The sequence below is a fragment of the Citrus clementina genome, unplaced genomic scaffold (assembly GCF_000493195.1).
Source record: "Citrus clementina cultivar Clemenules unplaced genomic scaffold, Citrus_clementina_v1.0 scaffold_2, whole genome shotgun sequence".
NCBI lineage: Eukaryota > Viridiplantae > Streptophyta > Magnoliopsida > Sapindales > Rutaceae > Citrus > Citrus x clementina.
The window spans coordinates 29,460,821-29,478,712 of record NW_006262688.1 but is presented as its reverse complement, the minus strand read 5'-3'; the positions used below and the strand labels follow the sequence as shown (position 1 = coordinate 29,478,712).

General features: G+C 30.3%; 1 protein-coding gene across 3 annotated transcripts; it reads right to left on the bottom strand.

Moving 5' to 3' along the window:
- Positions 1–977: 977 nt before the first annotated feature.
- Positions 978–9,490, bottom strand: LOC18050612 (mitochondrial proton/calcium exchanger protein). Of its 3 annotated transcripts, XR_002907055.1 has the most exons (16): positions 9,357–9,490; positions 8,229–8,898; positions 7,825–8,137; positions 7,472–7,618; positions 7,273–7,361; positions 7,053–7,145; positions 6,250–6,376; positions 5,529–5,593; positions 5,268–5,442; positions 3,890–4,084; positions 3,733–3,780; positions 3,254–3,400; positions 3,029–3,111; positions 2,075–2,190; positions 1,338–1,584; positions 978–1,191 (listed from the first exon to the last, which is right to left on the bottom strand). XR_002907055.1 is itself a non-coding variant. In XM_006448465.2 (15 exons), the coding sequence occupies exons 2-15, from the start codon at positions 8,825–8,827 to the stop codon at positions 1,502–1,504; spliced, it is 2,280 nt and encodes a 759-aa protein (XP_006448528.1). In that variant the 5' UTR covers positions 8,828–9,182; positions 9,357–9,490; the 3' UTR covers positions 978–1,501. The 3 variants fall into 3 exon arrangements, 2 of the variants coding, with proteins under 2 accessions (XP_006448528.1, XP_006448526.1); XM_006448465.2 differs by having other exon boundaries at positions 978–1,584; positions 8,229–9,182; XM_006448463.2 differs by having other exon boundaries at positions 978–1,584.
- Between the last annotated feature and the right edge of the window lie 8,402 nt (positions 9,491–17,892).

The following is a 17,892-nucleotide window of genomic DNA, read 5'->3' as shown; positions in this document are numbered from 1 at the left end:
TGGATTTTGGAGGTGGCACCGTTTGATTGGTTTGAAATTTTCGGAGTTTTGGGTCCCAGCTGCATGTGATAGACATTGCGCTACAACTCTTTACTATTGGGCAGTTGGGCTTTGCTACGAATTTGGTTGTTTTTTTTTTTTTCTCAAAAACAAAACTAAAAAAAAAAAAAGATCAGTTTTTATCGTTACTTGTAATATCTCAACTTTTTTTACAATTATTTTATTTGAAAAAATGATGTGATTTGAGAAATATAAATATGTAACATTTAACATATAAAACTGAAAAAAAAAAAGAAACAAAGAAAACCAATCGGCATGCAAAAATGTTTAGTCAATTTAAAAGATGATATAATTTTTAAAAACATGATGATAAATGAAATTTACTGATACATATAAAGAAATATATACATTATATATGGTGTTTTTATTGTCTTTATATAATAATTGGCAACCAAAATATAATATTTGTATTTTATTAATTTTTGGTATGTTGCTCTCTCAAAACAATTCATAACAAAAAATAATTTCATTTCCTAATCGAATAAGAATGGTTTATGTAAAATGCAAAAATGTATGTGCAATTGTATTAAAAGATATAATTAATTCTTAAAATCATATTTCAAAATTTATTTACAAATATGTTATGATTTTTTAAAATTGATTTTTTAAAATTTTATCAAATACTAAAATTAATTTTGTTAATGTCTTAAAATTACTTTTGAATTGACAATTCCGACAGACCCTATTCAAATTTCAAGAAAATGGACAACCATGTACGTACGTCCACTTTAAATTCATTAGGATATAAATATGGGCCAAAACTATGTAAGTAATATGATTACATTCGGTTCACATTGACAACCAAAAAATAATAATAATAACAATAATAATTTTCAAATACTAAATCGCATACACATCCGCAATTTCAAATATTTCCTCTCAATAAAAATTAATATTTATTATATTTATATTGCATAAAATGAACTTGTTTTTATTCTATTTCATTTTATTTTATTTTGAGAAAAAAAGAGAACGACAACGAGAATAACAAATAGGATTCTACAACTTTTGGAACCTTCTACAACTAAAAATTTAAGTTTGTAAAATAGATTAGGCCATCTGAGCTTGGCCGTTTGAGTGAGATGCTTTAATACAACTCTCAGAGCCTCCTGAAACCTGATATGCGCCAAACTATACAAGACATAAATTGAAACAAAATACCATTGATACAAGATGTCTATACCCGTATTTGATTATCTTCTAAGGTAATTATCTTCAACAGTGATAAGAAAGCAACCACATCCTCCATTGCTGGAAAATAAAAAAGTTTCCTTTACCTTTCCTCTAATTCGGGACAGAACCTCCATGATTCATAGATACAAAGGTGGATGCTGTCCCATCCCACAATGTTTGGGTAAAAGGCTTAGATGCTCTCACTGATCAGCCAACCAAAGAAACAAACTGCAAATTGACAAGATTTAAAAAAGGGGGACGCACATCTCTATGACCTTCCTGTTTCTGCTGTTTCAGTATCTTCTGTTTGACTGGCTAATTTAACAATGTCTTCGACAAGTATTTTTCCTTCTGTTGCAGGAAAACACGCACAAATGAGACATCCAGTTCATATAATATGTTTGAATAATCATATTGAGTATATACTCAAGCATGTCAACAATAATACAACAAAAATAGGAAGAAAAATGTTTTTAAGGAAATATGCAAGCATATGGAAACGCTGATCCAGTTTTCTTCTATAGGACATATGCATTGGTGTCAGATAATAGTACATGAAAATGAAAACTTTGCATGTTCACAATCATGAACAATTGACAAATATAACATGAGGAAAGCGCTAATATATTATTAGTAAGTAAAGCTCACAGAACATTGAAATGCACCCCAATTGTATAGCCAAAGAATATTCAAAGAAATGGTATGTTTCTCTGCTTGGGAAAAGAAAGAACGGTATCTAGTTCCACCCATGAAGTTGAAATGCACTTAGAAATTTGATAATTGCAGGTAGTTAAGTGACAAGAGTAGCATAAGGTTCCGCAAGAGGGAAATTGCCCCTGACCTCTATCTTTGGAAAGATTGGCTATAAGTTCTTGGATGCCCTCTTTGTCCAAGGTGTCTTTGAGGTACATAGCTGCAGATGCTACCTCCTCAGCAGTCACTTTCCCATCATAATCTCTGGTAAGAAATCACACATATAATTTATTTGCAATTCTAGAAAATAATAAGTTGCTAGTGAAAAAGGCTTATACAAGAAATAACTAATTTACAGCTGAGATAAACTGGACCTTCATTTTGTATAAAATAAATATGCAGGAGGTCAATTATGGTCACGAGGACAGAACTACACCATGCAACTTCTAATAGATTCAGTTTTTTCTCCTAATGTCACACTTAATCTACGGAAATATGATTTTCCAATAGAAGTGGGAGTAAGACCAGCCAAAAGAAACTTCCCCAATTTGTCCATGGTGGTTCAACAAGAGGAGAAAAGAAGGATAGGGTTTGAAGAAACATGCAGAAGATAGGTATTAACAACATTACATGTTTTTTTTAGATCAAGTAAAGAAAATGAATAGGATAAGAAATTTTGCAAAAGTAATAATAATAAAAATCATAGGCCTTCCGAATTAAAAGATTGCTACCTCTTGGAACAGATACATTAGGATTTCTTACTTTGTGCATATTCAAGCTCACATTCAGGGAATGGCATCCAAATCTCACATCAGTGACAGTTGGCTTAGAACCAAGGCACTGGACACAGTAAGAGGCAATAATGCTAAAAAAAGTCTGGTAAGCTGAGGCAGATACACCAATCACTAAGGTCTATTTCTAAGAGGAATATACATCTCCCTTGCAAATGGAGCCGACAAGAAAAATATAAGGCTCGAAACGGAGAACTGGGAGCCTGAACAGATTTAACAATTTTTCTAAATGCACATGCAATGACTGCAGATAAATGCATAACAATAGAATCATATTTCAAGATATTTATTTTCAAGAGCCATTAAACAACCTATCAAGCAACCGCCAACGATCTCCAATTTTGGCATCAACATCATCAATTTCTTTTTCAAGCTTTTGAAGCATAGCATCTACCTGAAATTTGAAAATCAAATGAACAGTCACATTTAGATAATGTTGGATGTGTTATATCCCTGAAGCAGATAGCTATGAAATTAACACCAGAATGATAATGATTGGCGCTTATCATAACATAAGAGTATCCAAAAATATGTACCCTGTTTATAAGTGCTGAAGAAACCTTCTCATCAACATCCTCCCCAGCATCTTGGTCAGTCTCCTCCCTGGCAGCTCTGTATGCCTTTTTAGCTGCTTCTTCACCTACTTTACCATCTTTTTCTACCATACTGTTATAAAGTTCAATCTGGAAAGGTCATAGTAGCAGAGAAATGAAAAAGACAGATAAGTACTTCATGTAAAGAAGAAAGAGCAATAAAACTTCAGGGTCTTGTTTTGTGATTTTTGACTACTAAGTGTCTATCTAGGAAAATGTGTGGAAGCAAGAATCACAATCAACATTTGCATATAGCAGTATAATTTAGTATATAAAAGAAATTACTATTAAAAAACGTTTATATAACATCACCCTCAGCTTTTTGAATCATAAATGACTTTTAATTAAAGTAACCACTATTCAAGGAATTTTGATCTAAATTGTATTAAAGCACTTTGTCTATACAAATTAATCCCACATACCTCCTTATTGACAAGTCTCAGAAACTCTTCACGTTCACGGCTAACAGACTGAATAAGCAGCAGAAAAAGCGAGTCAAGAGTCTTAGTAGATGCCAACACATGTGAAATATGACACATGACAATTGACAAGTGATCTATAACTGTTCTTAATTCTTACAGATGCAGAAGCTAAGACAGCCAATGCACGACTGAGCTCACAAAGCTGCTCATGTTTCTCCAATGTTTTAGCTTTTGCTTGTTCTTGTGCTTCTTTAGCAGTTGGATCCGTCATTTCTTCCAACGCAACATCCTTTCGGCTGCTAACAGCTTCCTTCATCTTGGCTTGCTCTTCTTCCTCTTCCTCTTCCTCCTCCTATAAATCAATTTAATTCTTAAGAACAGCAAGGAAATTAAGACACTGCACCCCAGATAAAAGCAAAAACTTCAAAAGTGTTACAAAGGCTATTTAATGAATGAGCTTTAAGACTTGTAAGTGAACATGCTTATGAAAGCATTGGGATTTCTTCCAATTTCAGTTAATACCTTTATTACGAGTTGACTAGGGTGGACTCTTCACGACTAAAACTTACCTGTCTTTCCCAGGCATATTACTATGCATTACACTATTGGATAAAATTATCCCTAGCAGAAAGGTCACATCAGAACCCTCTCAAACCAACCATAAGTTCATAACATATTTCCCAAATTTATGAACAGCAAAATAAACAGGTATTATTGACATCAGAATTCTGAATTTCTAATTCTCGTATACAATAGTTCAACTGAACATTGAGAGTACAATTTAATCGATAATCTAAACTAAAGACACCTCATGTACTGCCTCTGCTACCAGCCCAACATTTCCAATATCCAAAAGAAATGGCTAAGTAGCAAAGCATTGATACTCAGCACTTTTCAATACATAAAGATTGACTTGAAGATTCAGTATGCAACGGGAAAAAACTTTTGTGCACAATGAGATTTTGTCATGGAGTGTTTAGGTTTTTGTCCAAAATGGGGAAAAGGTCACACAAGATTTGGAATAGTGCGTAGACAGGACAATCCAGATGAGGGAACAGCCCAGACGGAGGGAGGGACCTCGCAAGAATGAGATTTTTCGAAATGACTATTCGTAACCTAAAGCCATGGACAAATCAATCTTACCTAAGGGAATAATCCCTCCCATTCAACAGTTATAAATCCATAAATTCAATTCAAAATTATACACTGAAATTTGCTAAATTAACAAATTTCATCACAGAAAAAGAGTGAAGCACAAGTTTATTAATCAATAGATTCTTACACACACACACACACACACACATGTATAAATATTGTGATAAAAAACAAAGAGAATTTATTAACAAAAAGAATGCATCAATAGAATGTTAAAAAAATAATAGAAACTCTAAGCAAGTGAATCATAGAAACTAGACCTATAATATTAAAGAAAAACCAGTTCCCAAGCCCTAACAAGGAGGCCTGAACATCGTAGAAGCAACTTTTTTTTTACCCAAAATAAACTGAAAACGTAAATAAAGCATTATATGAAAAACCTTTATCAGTTCTTCCTGCATTTCTAGGAACTCCAACTTCCTTCTCCTTTCTGAAACAGAATCTTCAGATGGCAAAGCTGTAACCCCAACCGTATCCACAACCTCATCTGGAAGGGAGGAGAGTGTAGCTTGAACAGCTTCCTCAGGCCTAACTTTTCCAGACACAGAGAAGGCTCTGCAGAGATTACAAAAATGACAATAAATATATAAATCTGGCATTATGTCTGAAAACAAACCCCAACAACAGAAGCTTTAAGTTACCTAGAAAGAATCAAAAGAGAAGATGGTACAGAGTGATTGAGAGACAAATCCAGCCAATCACGCAACTGCAAAGAGAAGTAATGACTTTAAGGCCAGGATAATAGAGGTTTGACACAGAAAACAATATAATAAACTTGAAGAAACTACAGTCCCCAGCTGTTACAGAAGTTCCAGAACTCATAAATGAGGTTTACTGCAAAAGGGTAGGTCCAATACACAACTTCTAACAGAAAATCCGATAGGCTTTCTTTTTTACTAGAAAGCTGTTTTCATTCACTTCAGCACCTGTTGCAATTTGTATTCAAATTAAGATCATGATCAATATAAAATTGATTTAATATCATGACGCTTGACAGAAGGCCATTTTAATATCTAAAGTTAGTAGTAAAAGATATCATAAACCAACAGAACTACTAAAGCTGCTGTGATATAATTTTGTTCCTTGTTTGTTTGTGTTTGACAAATAGGTACAACATATTGGTACTCATCAGCCCACCTAGCTTATATTGAGTCCAGCCAGCTTGGGCTTGTTAAGACACCAGAATTTTTGTTGGAAATGCTAATTAAATGAAAAGAAAGGAAATGTGGGCTCATGGATTATGAAAATCAAGGAAGATTAGACTTTTGGATAACCCAAGAATTTTTTACACAAATGATACATAGCCTGGTTTCTATTGAGAGTCTATAAAAACAATATGTAATAGCATGATTGAGCATTTACCTGTTGCCGCATTTCCTCTACCGAAAGTAATCCTAATAAGCCTCGATCTCTACAGGCTTGACGAAGCTCTGCTTCCGAAAGAGACTCCACTCCCTCAGCTTGAATCATCTTATCATCATTCTTTATCCTGCCAAACCCAACATGATTTTTTATTGTGCTAGTAATTAATTGTTCACTTAAAATTGCTTCAGAAGTAAATCTAAAAGAATTTGGAGAACTCTTGCCTCCAGAGCTCTAAAATATGGCAATATTCCTCAAATCTCAAGAAAATTCAACATATATGAAATCTTTCCATGAACTATGAGTAATTAATTTCGTAAGTAATTTTAATTATTCACGTTTTTTGTGCTTAAGTTTTGTCATCATGAACAAAATGTTCAACATATTACAGGACATAACATAGATGTGGGAGTCATGATCCACTCATGATAACATACAACAAATATATTTGAAAGAAATTATTAACTACAGGACATTTACAAACACAAAAATCTTTACTATTCGCACAAAAGGAGCTTCTCTGACTTCAAAGCACAAACAATTGCTTAAAAATTGTCCAAAGACCAAAATATATGCTCTCCAGATCATCTCTAGCTTCTCTTTCCTTATGAATTCTTGAATTAAGAATATCCAAGAAAATGATGCAATAATTTGTCAAAAACTAGACTATCTATTGTTCAGCGGCACTTGATCAGTGCAGTCCACCACAAAAATAACCTTCAAAATACATAATTAAAATTGAAAGAATCTGATCCAAACAAAGGGTGGAACAGTAGAAAATATCAAGAAAAGAAATGTCTTACTCCTGTAGTCTTCTCCGGAGCATATAACGTAAATATGCATCAGTCCCAAAAGGGCTGATTCCCATATACTTGCACATATTTACTAACCGAGGCCTGCATTCATCAACCAAAAAGTCGCATTCACCAATTTATTCATTGGGTTACTAACTGAAGCAAAATGATGATAAACCCAATGGCAGCATGACCCTGAAGATTGCAGGAATGCTTACACGACACTAACCTGCTAATGTTATCTAAAGTAAGCTCATCATTAAATAGCTTGGCAAAAGCTAATATTTCATCATTAGAAACACCAGCACCAGTTCTAACCTGTCCAAACAGCAGAATAGAGCCTCAAATAAATTATTGCCAGCTTGAGAGCAGCCGATTGAAAGGAAAACCCCCTTTCCTTGTTAGTAAAAGAAAGAATCAATTATCACCTTGTTCATAAATTCATCAAGATCTTCAGCTGTTTTCTTAATATCACCACCTCGAGAGTTTTGAACTTCCTTTGCCATTTCTTTCACGGTGTCTTGAAGAAACTTTGCATATTCTATTCTAGCATTAAGCCTTCTTTTCAATGCCTCCTGAAAGTCAAAATATTATATTGAAACTGCATTCTCCTTTATGATAGTTTGGAGCAGAACTTAAAGTATTATTACATGTAAAGAATACAAGCAGACATGTATTCCTATTTGAATATGCTTAGATTGAGGCTACCAAGTTTAAGTATGAAGACTGTGATGAATGCTCAAGCAATCAAGCATCTTGCGACAATTATTCCAACCATTACCTCTTCTCTCATCTTGTCCTGAAAAGTTGATGGCAACATGTTGGGAAATAACTTGAGGAATACTGGAAGCAAGAACTCCATGAAAGGAACTATAATAAAAACAGCAACTGGAACCAGCCTAAAAATATCAGCGGTGGTCCTAGTGAGTTGTTGCCTCTCCCTTCTAGAAAGACCCTTCCCATTGACTAGCTTCAACAATAACCTTGAGCTTATCCTAATATCTGCCCAGAGTAATTTTGTACCTAACCAATAGTGCTGCATGGTAGATTTGAATTCATCCTTCCAATGGCGGAGTTTCACAGCCCAGTCTTCCCTGAAAGATGACATAGAATGTAAAAAAGTGTTAGACGGCTTATAAAAGCATAAATCTAATGTAATTAGAACTTGAACAGCAAAGTCTGAACCTGCTCATAGAAGCAACAGCTCTCAAAGCAGGACCAATACCCAGTAGTGCAGCCCATACTCTCTGCACTACAGATTTAGCACTCTTTTGAATGTCTTGCATCTGCTTAGCTTTTGCTGTTGCTTTTGCTTTTACTGTACTCAAACCTTCAACAGCTTGGTCACAGTCCTCTGGTGAAGCTTCTTTTATCTGTTTAGTGGCCCGCTGCTCATTTCTGTCCCTTTCAGGCTGACCAGCTGTTGCAGTGGACCCATAACGTACAGATTGGGAAATCAGACTAGCTTGCAATGGAGAAATAAAACTAACTCTTCCGACTCCATACTTAAAGTTTGACATCTGAAAAAAGTCATGTTTGAGAAAACCAACTGGTAAAGGTTTTGATAGCTCATCCTTGGTGACTCGAGATAAACCTCCTTCCCGTCCACCATCAGTATCTTCAGATGAATGAATTGAAAATCCAACCAAGCTTGATCGTTCAAAGTAATTAGACGCAGTAGTGTGCCCATACTCAAAACTAGGCAATCCCCGAGTCAAGTAAGTAGGTCGATTTAGATAATTGAGGAGGAAATTCTTCCTCCGCAAGATTGCTCTCGAAGTCATTATCAAAATTATCAGCCTCTTTGCAGACAAAAGCTGTAACGTAACTCATACAGCCACCTGTTTTTGCCAGTCTGCAGCAATGGTATAACCCTCATCACTGACTATTTAAGGAGGCCTACGTATTATAAGTAATTATATTCAATGGCATCTCAAGATTCACCACAATTAGCAACTCTCCATTCAGTCACTGATGGAAAAGGACTATGAATAAGCTTGCTACCTTTCTCTCTCCTTTTTTTTTTTTTTGAATCAGTAAATTGGATTTGATGGAATTGTGAAACTTTCTGCTAAACATACGTTTTTCCTCTAAACAAAAATTAATAAGAAACCAGAGCCGTCATCTAAACATCAAAACCTATATTAAATCCCCCCAATACACAAATGCCACAATAAAAGAAACAAACGCATTGAATTAGTCATTTAGATTAAAGAGTTTATAGTCAATGCGATATTTAAAATAAAAAGAAACAGAAACATAATTGAAAAGATTTTTTTTCTTTTTTATAATATCTCGTCTTATATCACGTACCTTTTAAAGCGTAAACCCCAAAAGATGGATCAAATGAGGTTGAGAGAGAAGGATAAAACGTTGAGTTTTGAAGTGAATTCTAGACAGAGAGTGGTGAGTGCCGAGTCAAAAGAGGGAAAAAAAAAACAAGGAAAGAAGAGACGGGACGTGTCCTGCCTTAACAAATGGGCCCTACACACATAATCTCACATTTCTTTTTGATTGTGGACCGTTTGATTAATTTGATCAATTAAATTATATTTGTAAATGAGGTGTTAAATTAAAATTTTCTAGTCTTCAATTCGTGATAGTGATTTAGGAAGGACGAACTTGGACGGGTAAGCAAACGCGAGGAATTTGCTAATGGGATAGACCATGAGACAAGTGAGTAAATAGTGCGGGAACTGTAGAAGTTCGGGACTATAATGAAATGAAACAAAATTTGTAGAGGTCAAAACAAAAAAAAAAAAGTAAAGTTAAAGCTGTTGAGTATAATGAAAATAACTAATAGTTGAAGGGGCCAAAGTGAAAAAAAGAAAATATGCCTTAAGAGAGCTCCTCGTCCATCGTGGTGCCATACATTACAAGATCAACAATGCTAGACATCAAAACATATAAGTATTAGTTTGAGTTTTATTAAATAGTAATTAAATAGTTTTATAAATTATAAAATTTATCTTGTAATAAATAAGTGACGCATAATATTGAGATTCTAATATTATTTTTACAAAATATAAGTACATACTTATATTTTAATTGAAATAGTAAATACATATTAATACACAAAACATCATATTCTACTAAAATAATAAGATTAGTAACTACTTGACTTGACACACAATAATTTACAATAAAACTACATCATATATCATTTTAGTTGGAATATCCATTTTTGTACCCAAGATATTATATATACCATTGCTATGTTGTTACTATATGCTTCATGAGAAATCAGCTGTACGGGCTGGGCCGAACCTGCTTCTTAAAGAAGCTTGGGCACCCTCTAACTAACTGCAGGCTCAATCTAACTTGGACTGTTGGACACAACATTTTAACTTATTTGTAGTCTGTGACCGAGCGGAGCCTTTTACAAGTGGGAAATTCTTATAACCACTCTTTGAATTTTACGATACGATCATTTGGCAACAATCAAAATGAGCTGAAATTAAAATAAATTAAAATCGAAATAAGGCATAAGTTATTTATTATAAGAATTGGAATTAAAATGAGTTTTACTCTTATTGATGTGTTGTCTTAATGTCAAAATATATATTTTTTAAATTATTAAAATACCCTTAGTTGATATTATTGTAATAATAATTTACACTTGTTTACTTTATCTCAACATCGAATAAATTCTTATAAATTATTAAAATATCCTTCATTAATATTATGATAACAATAATTTCTACTACTACTATGTTATTATTATTTTTTATAATAATTATTACTATTATTGCTATTATAATTATAATACAATAATAATAATTACTACTAGTATTAGTATTAATATTATAATTATAATTAGGAGCATTATTATTTTATTGTCGCTATTATATTAAAACAATAATAATGATGATAGTAATAATAAATATTGTTATAATTGTAATTATCATTACAATAATAATTTTATTTTTATTATTATTATTACTACTATTACTATTATTATTATTACTACTACTACTACTTGATGAGAATTGAGGAATTAAGAATGAAAAAGAAGAATGAGTTAATTAAGTAATTTTATCAAAATTATTTTAATAATAAAATCCTTAACTAAAAAGATGGTGTAGAAATGAACTTCATGGGTTCAAATATCCCACCCCTCACAAAAATGAGATTTTCTTCTTTGTTTCTAAATTTTGTGGATACTACTTTTTTCATTCTCATTTTTTTATTGGATTAATTATCCATGGGTGACACATGTTTTAACAAATTTTAAAAAAGTGACACATGCTTTAAAAATACTTGATCACGTGACATCCTATTAACTTTTCCCATTAACTTTAACCGAGTAAGGGTAAAATTGGAAAAATATTTATTTTTTTCATGAAGCCAAAGAGATAAAAATATTATATTTATATAATGCTTTACAATTCATAAGAGATCCAATTCTTTATGTTCACAAATCAGTTCGATTCAACAAGAATTTTTTTTAAGGAATTTTGTTTGATTTAACCATAAAAAATGCCCTATTAATTAGGCTTATAAAAAATAAGCAAATGGGTGCAAAAATATTATTTTGTAACCAATTGTTAGGGGAAGAAATGTTATTTTGTAATTAATTGTAGCAGTAAGAACATCAATTTACAATTAATCGTGGGGGCTAAAACATCATTTTGTAACTAATCTACTATTTCGGTTAGAGTTAGCGGCAAAAGTTAATGAAATATCACATGATCGAGTCTTTTTAAAACATGAGTTATCTTTTTGGAATTTGTTAAAACATGTGTCACCATTTTATTTAAATTTTATAAATAAACACATATAATATAGGGATGGCAAAATCCTCCATGTGTTTGGAGTCTCGTAAGACCACATCCTAAATGGGATGAATTTTTTTTTTGAACTTTTGTTTAATAAGTTTTCTTTTTATTTTTACCTAATATAAATAGGGTATAACTAAAAGAAAATACTACATTATAATTCATATTCAATTCTAAAATATTGTTATGTTTTATTTTATCTCTCAAGGTACTACTGCTCTCTTCAAGCATTTTTTAGTTATGGTATTATTTGAAGATATTATTTCAACCTTTTGAAAATTTTTTAAATAATTTAAATACTTTATAATATGATAATGATTTTATTTAAGTCTTTAATTATTTTAATTTTTTGAAATCATTTATCCATACTTATTATAAAATAAGTAAATAAGGAATGAGATGAGAATAAAGAAATCATTCTTTACATGGGAATTCATCATCTCCACCCCACTAAATTTATTTTGGGATATGATGGAGAATGGAGGCAAAATTTTAATGGGGTGAGGAAAGGGGTAGGCCTCCCCCCACCCCATTGCCATCTCTAATATAATAAGAAAGATTCCTCATTCTCTTTCTCTAATCTGCAAAATAAGCATGTCCTTATTTCCTAACATATCCTTAGTTTAATTCACAAAAATGCAAATCCATAGGTACTACTCTGATTGAGGGTGTGTTTAGGAGTGAGGTACCGTAATTTTTAAATAGCAACTGCTGTGAAGTAAAAGTTCTAATTGAGGAGTAAAAGTTAAGAAAAAAATATGTTAAGCTACCAAAGTCCAACTACAAATGTTATCAAACATCTTAGTAACTAAACTTTGGTAGCCCAGTTAACTCACTATACTCCCAAACAGGTCCTGAATCGATAAAAGCTGATGACGTTTTCAAATAGAATTTTCAAAAAATTCTTGTGTTTCGTTTCTTTCATATGTTCCTGCATGGCTGCATTCTTAGATCAAATTTGGATTACAACCCTAATAAAATTCAGTCAAAATATTTCACATTCTGTAATCCCTCATATCTAGCCGACGGAAAGTTTGGTGGAGTAATTAATGGCGGGCTGTTATGAGAAAATGAGATATTAGCAAAGAAGAACGCGATACTGCAAGAAGCACTTGGCTATGAAGAATAGGTACGCGGTCAAGGGGGAGCCGCAGCCCGCGTGATGGTCAATGTCATTATCTTAAAATAATTGAGTGACGATAAAAGAGAGCTCCAAAGTCCAAATCCCACTTCAAAAGAAAATAAAAAACATTATAACTCTGCTCCATTAGAGTATTTCTTCAACGTGATTCGCATGTCACACTTCGTCATGTTTATCGTGAAACTAACTCTGCAGATCTTCTTGTCAAACTTTGCATTGACTATCCCCCTTGATTTTCATCTTTTCTCTATCCCTCCTATTGGAGTAAGATCTTTTATAACTCATGATATGTATGTCATAACTTATCCTTGGTTAATTGCTTGCTAGTTACGTTAGAGTCCCCTTGAAATTTTTTTTTTTAATGAATAGTATTAGTTTATTGGGACTTGTCCATATACACAATTAGATGAGATAGAATAAAATATTATATTATATTGTGTTTGATACAATATTAGATTGAACTATATAAATAATTATTGTCTTATGTTTAGTATATCATTGGATTAGTAACTCACTAATAAATCTTGAAGAAAAATTAAAAAAAAAAATTAAATCTTTTGGTTTTTTATCCTTGGTGTTTCTTCTATTTTCCTTAAAAAAAAAAAATAAATATTCCTCTTCTCTAGATAATTGGCTGATGTGCCATACGAATCAGTTAATTAGCTACAAGCCTAAAGGTTACGAACGTTGTCGAGTCAGTTGTGGAATTCTTTACCGATTAAGGTTCAGGTAGGAGAGTGGCAAGTAAGATTCAAGAGCAATTTTAATGTCTTGAATCACAATGCTCAGTAACGAAATGTTTGAAAAAAAATACCCCATGAAACGATGACTGTTAATTTTTTTTCTTCTTTCAACTGTGGTCACTTATGTTTCTAGTCTAATTGAGGTCGACAATTTGGGGATTTTCCATACGAAACATCAAAGAGCTTTAGTTATTTAATCAATTGATTTCATTATCTAAATTTCAGTCATCAGTCCCCTAAAGTTTGATAGTTTTTAAGTATTCGGTGGCCGAATATGCTTTCGCTAAAAGCAAGCCAAAGTTCAAGCTTGTGAAGAGAAATCACTCAAGCACTTTACTTTACTACAGCCAGATGGAGAGATTAAAAAAAAAAAAAGGTACAAGTTAACAAATAAGCTGGTCGCAAATGTATGGAGCTTAAAGATCAGTAACTGTTCACACGCTCAATGACCTAAAAATATTACTCATGATGTTACTACTGTTCACTAAATAATGTCAATTAGTATGTATAAAAATCGCATTCCATGACCAAACATCCTATGATTCTTAAACAAAACAATATATATTATGACACATACAATCGTCCCTGTCATTATTATTTTTTTTTTCTTTTCAATTCGGTCATATCACGCAAATGATCTTATCAACTGCGGTAGTGATCCAAGGGGCATATGACATCAAAGTGACACCTGTTAGTTAACACGAGCTTTTATTTAGGGCCACGTGAAAGGTCAGCAAAGATCAGTCTGTGGTCAATTTTCGGGGCCAGGCCGGCTCATTGATTTATTATTATTGCACGTGGTCCGACAAACCCTGCCAACTTTACTCGTCTTCTCCCGTCCAAAAAGCCACGAAGACAAGGATCACCTTGATTTGGCAATTTCCGATTTCCCGCAAAATTTGTGAAGGCTTTTCGCCAAAGCTATAGTTGTTGGAACTTACAACCGAGCTAAACGTGATTAATACGATATTTTACTTCAGTTTGACATGCCAAACACGTTTTTATGTTTTTTTTTTTTAAATTAAGACTAAATTCATTGTCCTATTTCAAAACGCATTTAATGTGACATACCAAATATGTTCCGACGGTAAAGAACAAAAAAAAAAAAAATGTTTGAACAAACTATATATTTTAGTTTATCCGGCACAGACAGCTTTAAGTATAGGTGAATTAGACAATCGCTTGAGGCTTTAAATGTTAGGAAGGTTCTATAGTGATCGTCTTGTCTTCATATGTTAGAAAGTCTTCTTTTTTTTTTAATTTCATTAATATACTCAAATTAATTATTTTTAACTTACTTATGATAAGAAAGTCTATTTTTTTGACCTCTCTTTAATTGATAATTATTTTACAATTAAAATTTTTCACACAAATTTGTATTTGATAAACCTTAATGTTAAAGAGTTATAATTAATAGTACTAACTATTAATTCACTATCAATTTTTTCAAGAAAATATTAAACAAAAATTATATTTAAATTTTTTTAATTATTTAACATTATAAAATTTCTTGCACTCCTCTCTATAAAAGAAGCTATTATATTTATTTGTTTACTTTTGAATTAAAAAAAAATAGTTTCTCGAAAGAATAGTCTCAGGGAATTAAAAAAAAAACTTCTTGATTACTTTTCTTTTTAAAATTTTTTTATTATCTTACTGATTTTTAATATTTAATATATAGTTAAAATTTGATTAAATTTTAAGTTTTTTTATTTTTCTTTTAAGTGTTGAAACTACTAAATGTAAGGAGGTCTCATAAAGAAATTTTGCCTAAAACCCCTAATACTTTAGAGCCGACCTTGGTAGCCTGCCAAGAGCTACAAGAAGTTAATGAGTGATTAACAATGAATCAATTAATGAGAGATTAACAATGAATCAAAGTAGTGTAATATTACTTAATGGTAGGTTTCATTATAATTATCTAAAAATATTTGTGGTTACTAATCAATTTACTTGATAATTTTTTTAGAATAATAGAAGAGATTTTTTTTTAAAAAATTAAACTCCTCGAGAACTTTAATTACAGTGACCAACTGTATGCTATTTGGGATTGAAGTTGAACAGTAAGTTACAACACCAAAGTGTTGGTAAATACTAGTTGCTATAGTTTGAAAATTATATTGATATAATTTTTTATATGTACAATGAAAATTTATTATATTTGTAATAGTTTTGTCAACATTATTATTTAAAAATTATATTTGTTATATACTATTAATTTTTGTTTCATAATTACAATATTTTTTTTTAGCAATTATAGTTTAAAAGTTATAGCGTCTCAATCCAAACAAGACCTAAATAGATAAACTTAAAAGCTAGTCCACCAAGCACACAAGGCATAAGAAATATTTGATTTTAATTGTCTCATATTGACGAAGTGTGCAAGTTTGATTTTCCTTCATGTAATAATTTTTTTAAAATAGTGATATTTTCACCTCACACTTTTTGTTAACCCACTTTACTTTTAAAAGATAATTACAAAAAATTCATACAATTTTTAAAAAATTAAAAAAATTAGAGAATTAATTAATTAAATCTACCTAATTTTATTTGTTGTGACTTAGATTTTTTTAATTATATTTGACTATTAAGATTGCTTTAGCCTAAATTTAAATTGACTAATTTACTTTTATAAGGTAAAAGTGCCGAAAATTTACTTTATGTTTTATTTTTATAAATTTTTTTTTCAAAATGATGTGTTAATAGTATTTTATTAGTATGCACAATTACTAATCTTTACTATACTACTTTATTAATACGCATGATTACTAATCTTTAGTTAAAGTAACGTAACATCTTTATAGTAATAATCTTTATTTAAAGTAACAGTCACGTAAATTATTGGATTATTAAATTTATATCATTTACATGTAGGATATTAAAAATGACTAGATTTCAATTTTAAAAAAAAGTTAGAGTATAGGTCACAAGATTAAATACCGAAATGATTAGATATAAAAACTTATATTTCTTAGGGAAATTTAGTCATTTTATGTTAAAATAACTTTAAGGGTAAAAATAATTATAAGAGTAATTTAATTAATTAATTGTAAATATTTCTTTAGTGATTTATATTTATTAAAACTAATACAAACTTGTTGTAAATAGTTTTTATAAATAGTGGTTTTACCAATTTTTTTCAAGAAAACTAAAAATAAACAAAAGTGAAATTATCAAAATCTTCCAGAAGTTTTCACTAATTACAAGAAAAAAAGCAAATTTCAAAAATTCAAAAAACCACCCAACCTTTAGGACATGACAATTTACAAATTACGGTGGCATTTATTTTTTATTTAAAATCTGAATAGACTTGAATATCTAAATCTAGAAAATATGCTTTTTTTTTATCTGAATCTCTGGAAAAAAATTTAAATTATTATTTTTGAATTAATTGATTGATTTAGATTTTTTTATTTAGTGAAAAGTCAAAAAAATTAGCTTATTTTATTAAGTCAAAATTATCTTTGAAATCTCATTAAATTATAAAAATAAATAATTTTAATTAACTTAATTAATTAAATTATATCACTTTAATGCTGCGTTTACTTAACTGAAATCGGAATGAGTTGGAATGGGAATGGGAAATAATGAGAATAGGCTAGAATGGGAATAGAGAATGAGAATAAAAATAAGTTAGATTGTAACAAATTACTAAAAAATACTTAATGATTATTGTCATAATTATTATTAACTAATATATTAATTAATTGTAAAAATTTTAATTAATTAATTATAATAACTATATTAACAATTATTATAAAAGTATATTAACTAATAATATTAATATTATTTACTTAATTAAAATAATATATTAATTATTGTGATTATTTATTCAAAAATTATAATTATTATAATTATTGTTAATAATATATTAATTAGTAGTAATAATTATATTAATTATATTAATTAATTAATTATATTAATTAATAATATATGAACTAATAATAATAATTATAATATAATTATGATAATAGTATATTAATTAATTAATTACAATAATAATAATACATTAATTAATTATGGTGATTATTTATTAATAATTATAATTATTGTTAATAATATATTAATATATTAATTATTAGTAATGAATATATTATTTAATTAATAATATATGAATTAATTATAATAATTATATTAATAATTATTATAAAAGCATATTAAATTATAGTATTATTATTTTAATTATT

Coding starts and splice junctions, on each gene's coding strand:
- LOC18050612 (XM_006448465.2), bottom strand. CDS start 8,827: ATGACTTCGAGAGCAATCTTGCGGAGGAAGAATTTCCTCCTCAATTAT. Junction 3,781..3,889: donor CTGTCTTAGCTTCTGCATCT/GTAAGAATTAAG, acceptor CTGCTTATTCAG/TCTGTTAGCCGTGAACGTGA. Junction 2,191..3,028: donor CGTTGGCGGTTGCTTGATAG/GTTGTTTAATGG, acceptor ATTTCTTACCAG/AGATTATGATGGGAAAGTGA.